This window comes from Nematolebias whitei, chromosome 12, assembly GCF_014905685.2.
Source record: "Nematolebias whitei isolate Nwh7 chromosome 12, NemWhi1, whole genome shotgun sequence".
Taxonomy (NCBI): domain Eukaryota; kingdom Metazoa; phylum Chordata; class Actinopteri; order Cyprinodontiformes; family Rivulidae; genus Nematolebias; species Nematolebias whitei.
In genome coordinates this window covers 23,372,240-23,382,874 of record NC_056509.1, presented here as the reverse complement: position 1 = coordinate 23,382,874, position 10,635 = coordinate 23,372,240, and the positions used below count along the sequence as shown (strand labels likewise).

Genomic DNA, 10,635 nt, shown 5'->3' with positions numbered 1-10,635 from the left:
TATATATATATATATATATATATATATATATATACACATACAAACATTATCACCCATTTTTCTCCTTTCTGCAGTGGGCAATTAATAAATACATTTAGGCCTTGGTTGAAACGTTAGAGTTGCTCTTCCTCAATCTGAAAGTTGGTGGTTCGATTCCCAGGCCTTCTGATGGGTTTGAATCTACTTAAACTAAATCACAACTCATCATGCCCCATGTGAGTAAAATCTGCAAGGTTAAGCAGTTTTGTTGTCCAGTGCTAGGTGCTCCAACAAATAAGAGCTCATCGTCCAGGTCAAATGGTTGTTTTTAGACATTTTTCATATTTAGCCTCTTCTGCCTCATGACAAAAGTTTTAAAATCATCATATAAGTCCAAGGTCATCACTGATTGTTCCCTCCACAAAAAACAGCTACCACAAGAAGCTAAAAAATATTTGTCAGGCATGCAGCTCACCTTTAGTTGCTAAGACCCGACAGTAAACAGGTTAATTATTAGACAAATGTTATGCCTCGTGAAAAATAAATCACTGCTTACATAACATTGTCAATAAAAAAAAAAAACACTACTTTTAAATAAAACCATCTCAACACAAACTTCTAAATATTACTATTACTGAAACGTTAAAATTAGTCAGGCAGCAGTAAACTGTACTGTATTGATAAATGAGCCACAGTGAACTGCAGTGAACCTGTAATGGTAACGTTTCAGAATATTTCAAATGTATTTAACAATTTCTAACATCTTAATCACTGAAATGTGCCAAATTGTATTAACCAGAAAATAAAGTATATCTTTTATTTTCCATAATACTGGTAAAACTGAACTCGTGTATGGTTTAGAATATGTTGCATGTATATATAGTAATCCTATACAACAGTTGTTGAGGTCGTCTTGGTTTCTGGCGACCTTACCTTGACATAGAGGGAGACCGTAGGCTGGTTGGGGTCAGCTGGTGCCTTGCTGCTCTCATCCAGAGTGACATTCTCCAGGGTTTTGAGGCTGTAGTCCATGGCGTCCATCGGCTTCGTGTTGGGATGGGTGTACGACATTAGAATCCCGTCCTCGGCATTATCCTCATCGTGGATCTTGGGAGGGATGGGTAGGTTGTCGCAGGGGTCTTCGTGGGAGGAAGAGGAACTTGAGGAGGAGGATGAGCGCCTGGATCTGTCGTGCCCCTTGCCGTTAACCTCTTCCTTCAACACCTTCGGTTCAGGCGGCAGCTCCATTGTCACCACTAGGTTCTCCTCCTTGGTTTCCTCATCATCACTGGAAGAAGAGGAGGAAGACGATGATGAGGAGCTGCTTTTGTTCTCTTCCTTGATTTCCATGTACTCCGGAGAGTTGCAGTCCCGCTCGGCAGAGGCATGAATCTGCACCTCACTGTACACTGGCTCCCTAGCCTCACCCGAGTTCACATACGTGCGCTGTTGATCCCTGGCCTGGTCAGAGTTCCCGTACTGGGGCTCTCGGTTGGGGCCGTCAGCTCCAACGCAGTGCTCGTTGTGCCCATTCTCCGGCTCGATAATCTCGTAGACGTTTTCCATGTTTGCTGGCTTTGTTTGCGGAGGCAGACCTTGGTGCTTGAATGTGGAGGAACAGCTCTGGAGTGGTTGCACAGTCCGCCTGCCTTTGGCTGACTGAACGCCTGGGCAAACTCCAACAATCATAAAAGACCTTTGATCCTGCAAGTTAACAAGTGAACAATCTCTGACATTTAGGCAGGTAGTTTTGTATTAAAGAGATATAGTTATAGTTGGGTGGTGAATAAAAACATGACATGGTTCTTTATCAGCTGTTCACTGCCACACAAGTAATGAACAAGCATTTTTGATAGCTGTCAATTTGGGTTTATCTAATCTTTTGTAATGCTTTTTATTGAGCAGTTGGAGTAACCATTAAAGTCTCGCTTATTTTAAAACTAAAAGAGAAGCTAGAAATGACTGACATATACATACAGGCACCGGTCTCAACAAAATTTTAAAAAGCAACAGTTTGTCAGCCGTTAACCGTGATCAACTGGTTTTCAGCTCGACTGACATGACCAGTGGCAGGCTGACTCAGAACTTGATTACTTTTAACCCATGACTGCACCAAGTTTTCCACTGGATAGTATGTGTGAGGTGTTTAAAGTCACGTCAGAGGGAGAACAAAGGGTGTGCGAAGGTACTAAAAGGACAATGGATTGTCATCAGAGATGTGTTTCTTGCTCACTTTTCTGTTCAGACTATGTTCTTGTATAGCAGCCACCTAAACTGGAGATATATTTATCAGAGTGCTGTTTTTTGAGTTTCCACTCTCGTTTTCACTTTCAGGATGAGTGTCAGACGGTGTTTGTTTCAGCTGGGCAGGGCTGATATTCCTGGCAGCACCTGACCAGCTGTTCCCAGACAGACGTATTTACGACTGAGCTTGTAAATTTTAAGCAGATTCTAAAATCTAATCCTCGTTACTCAACTTGAACCATCCTCTGCTGGTGAGCATTCTCCAGTCACCAGCCTTCCCATTGTCAAACTTTAGTCTGGAACCCTCCGATGAGATCTCCTCCAGAGTCAGACCTCTGAGACAACCAGGGAAAACAGCTGTTCTCTCCCTCTGTCAACACATCTTCCGCTCAACCCTTACTTTCCTGGATTCCTGAAACACACAGGCTTCCTGCTGGAAACGTGCAAAGACAAACAGTAGGACCTGACCTCAAACCTTCACTAATTACATTCTGGAAAAATACTCACCTGTGGAACCACCAAGTCTGTACATTTACCTTCTGCAGACAAACTTGGTTCCAACTTCCTGTGCTTTTCAAAATAAATTATTTCAGGGCTGTCAAACTCAGGTACAGAAGAGGGCCAAAAATAAAAACTTGGTCCAAGCCACGGTCCAGTTTCAGTCAATATTAACTCATGTCAGATACGGGACATCTTTTCTTGGTTGCAGATTCATTAGCAAGAGCTTGATCGGCATCATTTGATGTTATCTGTTGCTTTTTCCACATCAAAATCAAAGATTACTGAAAAATTCACCCTTCTTTCTGGCTACAAAGTTAGCCAACTGTCACGAGAAGTCTGCACTAAACTAAAGCCCTATTCGCATGCCATTAGTTTGACCTCGGGACCACATGCAATAAATAAATTACTCCCAACGTCTGCTTTTTATGTGGCGCATTCGCACAGGATTACCAAAGACTGAGATTTAGCTGAAATTTACAGACATCTTCCGGATATTATGTTAACGCACTGCGTTGTCACGACCGGGCCGGTCCATAATAATGTGATTAATGGGCGGGCCGGGCCAGTCTGAGGCTTTGATGTGGTTTTACAAATCAGCACTAAAGATAACTAAAGAAGCACAATATACTGTAAAATTGTGTTAATCTACTTGTTGAGGAGGAGGCAGGTCCAACCGGTCGGTTTAAGAGGTTAAAAAAAAGCAACCTTAAGCTCAGATGGACAGCTGTCACCGGCCGTGCACGTGAGCGGCCACACATCCACTGACCCACCGGTTGAAATGGACTTGTGACCTGTCCAGGGTCCCCCGCCTCTCACAGAGTGATGGCTGGATATGGGCACCAGCGACTCCCGCTACCCTAAAAGGAAGAAGTGGGTAAATATGATGGATGGATGGATGGATGGATGGATGGATGGATGGATGGATGGATGGATGGGTCAGATGATCACGCACGTATCTCCACACCTGATCTGTGGTGAAGGAAGTAGCAGCATGAAAACCGAAGCATAAAAAAAGGCAGAAGCGAGCAGCTCATTCATTTAAAATAGCTTGTTCTATATTTTTCCAAATAATTTTGCTTAAACAAAAACAAAAAACGCCTCATTACATATCAGATCTGGCCCGTTTCTGTCCAAATCACAGAGATGCCTATTTGCATTGGATTAGTATTATCACAAGACCTCAGAATTCAGCAAAATATAGTAGGTAATTTGCACAGGAATTTTCACTTTACAAATTACTGACATGGCTCATTCGCACGGGATTAACAACACAGGCAATCTTCGTAATTATTACAAATAGCATGTGGTCCCTAGGTAAAACTAATCCCGTGCGAATAGGGTTTTAAGTATACGGTCAAAAAAAAAAAAAAAACATCCAGATGACCTGACTGAAAATTGTTGGATTTTATACCTGGATTATTGAGCATGGACCTTGATATACTGTACAGAGTTTTTTTTTAGGCAAAATGACATGTTATTAAAAACAAGTTACATTTAAAATATAATCTCAGGGGCCAAATAAGATGTTAACGAGGGCCAGATTTGGCCCGCAGGCCTAGAGTTTGACACGTGGTGTTCTTCAGCTCAGTTATCTGAATGACAATGTTCAGGTCCAGATTACTTTGTGAGAACTAGAATTTGCAACCAAAAGATAAAAGCATGTGCAGCTTACATCACAGAATCATGTAATGCATGTCTCATGCAGAAAATTGAGCAGAGTGAATCTGAGTGAGTATTCACAATACAGTACTCTGCTCATTTTTCATATTAATTTTACTTAGTGTACTCATCTATCAAACCACTCAGGTTATTCCCCAGTTGTGAGTGAGTGTGAATAGTTGTGTCTCATTGGTTTCTATGTGTCACTGTGATGGATTGGAGACTTGTCCAGGGTGTCCCCCACCTCTTCACAGTGACTGCTGGATATGGGCACCGGTGACCCGGAAAGTAAGTAGTGGGTAAAGATGATGGATTTTTCCAAAGTATTCCATAAATCTCAATTCCTTCAGAAACTTTTTTCAGCATTCTTGCTGTAATTTTGCTTCTTAAATGATTTTATTTAAATTCATATAGTTTCTAAAAGGGGGGGAGAGTGGTGGTGCAGAGGTTAGAGAAGGTAATCCTGTGATCGAATGGTCGCTGGTTTGACCCCCCGCATCAACCACATCAAAATGTGGGTGGGAAATATGAAGCACCCACACCTGCCTCCACCCTCATTTGCCCCACTCTGAGCCCTTAACCCACCATCTCTTCCCCTGGACACCCTAGATAGCAGCTCTCTGCTCCACACAGAGCGCTGTGGTAACTCAATGGTCTGTGGTTGCATCAGGAAGGACATCCGGCATAAAAACAACTGCCAAGTCTTTGTGCAAGTTAGTTTGCTGTGGTGACCCCTGAAGAAGGGAGCAGCCGAATGAAGGAAAATATGTAATCTCTAAAAAGAAATTAGTAATAGCCGAAATCTAAATCATCAAGTCAGAGCTTCTCAAAAATCAAAGAACCAGCAAAGAAAACAGTGGTTGGTGCCTCTGTAAAATAAAAAAAATCAAGTTTTTGTTTTTATAAATGTCTTTATTTTCAGAAGACTCTTTAACTGCATGAACATGGCAAAGATAATTTGTCATATTAAATATCCACATTTCAAATCTATAATCTTATTGTCTAATAACTACAAATGAATAATTTTGAAATGCATCCTGAATATATTTCAGTTTTATGTCAACAAGTCGGGAAAAATCCTCAGACGTCTCAGTGTTTTTACTACAACATTAAAAATAACCAGAAAGTTTTTAATTCATACAAAGGCTTTTTAATTTATGAATTTCAATTTAGTAAAAAGAATATATAAATAGATCTATATCACAGTGATGTCTGCTGTTTTGGGGGTTACAGGTTTCAGTCAAAGCTTTCAAAACGATCAGATTATATTTTTTATTTTTTTACGGTACTGCAAAAATATAAGCATAATGGTTTTGGATTCAGCGTCTTCTACATTTTTTTATGTTTTAAGTTGATAAGAAACCTTTAAACAAAAGACATATATCTTTTTATTATTATTATTTTCAAATAGCAACTATAAATTAGAAGTGCAAATCAAAAGCTACATGTCCTAAAACGCATCATCAGCTTCCTTTGTTTCAATTCTTTAGTGCAAATTACAGGACGGGTTCCTGCAAGTCATGCTGAAAATAATCTTCCCAACCAAATGACAAAAAAAATTCTAAAATCCCTAAGACAGTAATACTCACAAATAGCAATTGCACTTCACATTTTACCAATATGGCAACGGTCATGATAATCAAAATACGACCTACGAAACAAAAACCCTCTCCGGAGACAGACTGGACGAACACACGGTGAAACTATAACACACTTTAAGACGTGTTCTCATAACTTTAAAGGCAAATGATCGTGATTAGCTCATGAAAGGAACAACATAAGCAGCTTGACACAGTGTTAGCCTTAAATGTAACATTCAAACAGAACCCAGGACCCCGAAACACTTGATACTTTTGAGTATTTTAGCTTATTCACAGCGGTGGGGTTATTTCTCGTATAAAGGAACATCTTATTTCAATGGTCAGGCCACAGGCAGAACAAGTGGTGGAACGATTCTAACTAGGCTTTGGTCTTTTAATTTATGACATACAAATCTGCTTTGCATAGATTTGAAAATGTCAAATAAATCAAACCTGCTGTCGAGGAACACAGCCAGCGTGGAGGTGCAAAGGTGTCAGTATGTCTCAAATTAATGTGCTTGCCAATTATTCATGAAATATTAAGTTTTCAATCGCACCTGTAAAGCTAGAGTCAGTTTTTTTTTTTTTTTTGTCTAAAAAGTGCAAATCTATAAATACCACAAAGGTAAGATTGTCTGAAAGTGTACGCAGTTATTGGCATTTAAATATGTATGATTTCTAGTAGGGATGCACAATATTATCTGCATGGTATTGTATCGGCCGATATTAGCGGTAAAGTTAAATATTGGACATCGGTCAAAATAACTCACTGATATAAAAGGCGCTGTTGGTTTTTTAAATATATTATATATTTATATAGTGTTACATCATTTTCAGCGCCCTTTTTGGCATCTGCATTTGGTAACAGGCCAAATTCACAAAGACCATGCAGAATAATGTAGGATTTTAATTCCACAGCAGAGAAAGCTGTGTAGTCTCTGTAAGAAGGTCTAGGGGAAAAGAATCTGTATTGGTATCGATTATCGGCCAAGTAAGTTTTAACATATCGTCGCATCAGATATCAGCCAAAAATCCAATATTGTGCATCCCTAATTTCTAATATCTCACTCTGAGCTGTAAAGGCTAACTCATGTTTTGAGTGGAAAAATGTCAAGATCAAAAAAAACGAATTGCTCGATTGTTTCTAGCAGAAGAGCAGGAAACAAGTTTAGTATACGGTATATAGTAAAGTATTTTAGTCTGCATGTTTCTCCAAACTGAGCAGTTAGCTGTGTGTGCATCTCTGCAGCTGACTAGAACGACCAAACTCATAAAGAAAAATATGAATAAAATTAATTTATTCGTACAACCTCTTTTTAAATCCCAAGTTCTGCATGGTGTGTGCAAATATTTGTATCACAGTATTGTGTCAGTGTTTCAGGGGATCACAGTGTTAAATTAGCTTTGTTAAATCCTGAACCAAGCTCTGACTTTGTCCCATAATCTAGATTACATTTTTAAATCAAATGCATTTCAAACTGTGGCACCATCTAAACTACTGCTATTTTTTAATGAGATTTTCTAACCTCATTCACGAGACTCCTCAGTCCAGGACCAACGTGTTTTGACCACCTCAGTTAATTCAGAAGATACACGGGGTAGCGAGGGGGTCCAACACCCTACTACCTCTATCACGCTGCTATCCATCCAAGGGAGGCAGCAAGAGGCCCGAAACTCTCGACCTCTGAAAAGGTGAGCTGGCTTCGTGTCAAACTGATTTAAATAATGTGCCGAAGTGATGACGTACAGTGACCAGACAGCCGCGGGATTTAAGTGTTGAAACATCGTAGCCGGACACGTTTGAGTAGAACTGATGGTGTGGTTTTTAATCGCTTCTGTCTAACCTCATGTTTCTACATCTTCAAAAACTCCCATCCCATTCGATCATTCTTCTCTCTTTCAAAACAAAAAGGGCTGCAGCTTTGCACTTGAGAAATTTCAGCCAACACGAGGACAATCGCTAGTTCAGTCGCCACGTTTTCAAAAAATGCTATGAGAAAGACGTCCACATTTAACACGTAAGAGCAGCTGGGTTATTTTTTGTTTCCACGCACCTTTTGATTCCACGCTGCTAAAAGAACTGAAAGCTCATTTGAGGGCGGGACGTACCCGGCATCATCAGCGACTAATGAATGGTCATGAGTTTAAAGGCAGACCAGCCTTTGAGGCATTTAGAGAAACCGTCTTGTGAATGTGGCTTCTGTTGTGTTTGCAGCTCTCTTTAAACATGTTGACTTTTTTTGTAAGAAAAGCTGAGATTTTTCAAAATGCTTTCAAAGGAATAATGAGCCCATGTAGACTGGAGATAAGGAGCTTCTCAAGATTGGTTACAGCAGCTTTCTTTGCATATGCTCAGTTATTTTACCTAGCTAAAAACCTATAACAACAATAGAGCTGTTTTTATGGCTTTTTGTTTTCTGTGTTTGTCTTTCTTCATCCTGATCTTTGACCCTGTAAGATCAAACAGAAGCATGCAACTGTTTTGGTAGCATCTTTAGCCAACCTACAAACTTGGTTCTCAAAGTGAATGTTCTCACCACCACCTATAGGTATGGTGTTTGAGATCCGTTTTTAGTGATAATCTCTGGTTCCGAATTAAGAATTTTCTCAAACATGAATGCAGCTTCAGCAGTTCAAAGCTTTTCTCAATAAATGTGAAAGTAGAAAAACACAAAACCTGTTTAAGACCATCCCCTATATTTTTCATATTTTATGGTAAATTGATATATAAATACTCCCTCGCTACTTCGCGGTTCGACTTTCACGGACTCACTATCGTGGTTTGTGTACGTACAGTACTGTACATAATACTTTCCAAAAAAAAAAAAAGTAAATTAAATAAAAAAAATTAAAATGTGCCACCATTTTGTAGTTTTCTTTCATTAAGCCTTCATTGTTTTGCCAGTCTAAAGAACTACATTACCCAGAAGCCATCAGTTCACTTCCCAGAAGTCAACACTGCTTCCAACCACCGCTTTCTGCAAACGGAGAGAAAGTTTTGCAACGCAAAGTCAGAAGTTCTGTAAGGATAAGCTCACAGGACTGGCAGGAAAGTCTAAAATAATTCTGAAGTTGACCTCATCCTTCAAGTTGTATCTTCACTGCTGAGTAGCTGGGCTGCACTTGATCTGGACTAAGTGTGACCCGGATCCTGGGAGCTGCAGGCAACAGACGGCTGCGGGATACAGTCAGGTTCTGGTCATGCAGTGCTGGTCTGGACTGGGCCAAAGGTGGTGGACTAAATCCTGGGCAGCCTTGCTCCTGGAGCAGCAGCACGTGCACATCAAGCTGGATGGAGCGGTGGGCTTCAGTCATTCTGTACTGAGACTTTTTTCATCTATCGGGTCGAACCGGAACCGAGTCGTTCCTGTTCTGCAGAGCCCTTGTAAGTAAAATTTAGTAGCTTATAGTTAAAATGAGTAGGTTTAAGAGTTTAGAGGACTGATTTGTGGGCTTCATTGCTGAGGGATAGACCTGCAGAAACGAACTGAGATGGAATAGAACAGAGTTGGACCAGAACCAGAGCTGTTGCTGTTCTGCAGAGCTAGTAAGTAAAATTTAGTAACATATGTTGTTAAAATGACATAGGTTCAAGAGTTTAGAACATTGCAAGAGTGTGGGACGTGTTTAAAACACCTTAATATATCTATATACTGTATAAATACTAAAATAAACTACTATTTGTACTACTATTCCTACTTTGTGGTTTTTCACTTATCGCAGGACTTCAGGGTACGGATCCACCGCGATAAACGAGGGACTACTGTACTATCTACTTGGTTTTTGTTGTTGTTTGGATGTTTTACTGTAGCCAAACTGTTATGCTGAGACTTTTAAGTTGTTAAAAAAAAGTTCTGGTCAAACGGATAATTGTTTAATTAAGATTAAATCTGGTGGAATATGAATATATTAAACACTAAATAATCCTGTAATTAACATTGTTTTTTAGGGTGATTTTAGTTTTGTTTTTTTTGTTTAACCTTTACCAACACTTGTAGCAGTGAAGGCTATATATGGGATAGATCTGGTTGGCAGGCCACAGACTGATGAAGTCCTCTGGATGGGGGACGAAACGATTCCCACTTAAAGAACTTGTCCAGATTACGATTTAACATTTTTTGTTGTTATCTACCTGGATGATGGAGCCTACAAACCTTTTTATCAACACTTGTTACACCACTTGACTTTTAGGGTTCCGTCAAAATGTTTGTTTGTTTATATTTTTTATATAATATTTATCAGTCATTTGGTGGTGACCCCTGATGAAGAGAGAAGCCGAAAGAAAGAAAAAAATAATCAGTCATTTTAAAATTGGCAACATAATAAATACCTGGCTACAACCCTCGGGCTGCACAAACGCAATTTTTTTTTGTCTTTCTACTGCACGAAACACACATTTTAGTCATTACAAGCTTCAAAGCACCGCTATGAACACTTTTGGCAAACAAATTTAGTTTGAGCATACCGATACCTCGACGCTTTGGCCACCAAACGTTCATACTTCTACAGAGTAAAATTCCCCTCCTACGTCTCTACATATCATGTGACAATGAAAATACTGAGATGATTTTAGGCAAAATTCACAATCAAAGCATGTTTTTGTTATTTTGATCACACCTGCACCAGAAGCAAACCCTATAAGGTTTCCTTTACACCCGAGACATCGTCACGC

At 39.7% G+C, this 10,635-nt stretch overlaps 1 protein-coding gene across 1 annotated transcript in view; it reads right to left on the bottom strand.

Moving 5' to 3' along the window:
• The window catches only part of clic5b (chloride intracellular channel 5b), a 23,702-nt gene extending 22,056 nt beyond the window's left edge, over positions 1-1,646 (bottom strand). The window contains exon 1 of the mRNA XM_037685749.1: positions 913-1,646. Coding sequence (XP_037541677.1) covers positions 913-1,545 — 633 coding nt within the window. The 5' untranslated portion in view covers positions 1,546-1,646. The remainder of the gene's footprint in view (positions 1-912) is intronic.
• Between the last annotated feature and the right edge of the window lie 8,989 nt (positions 1,647-10,635).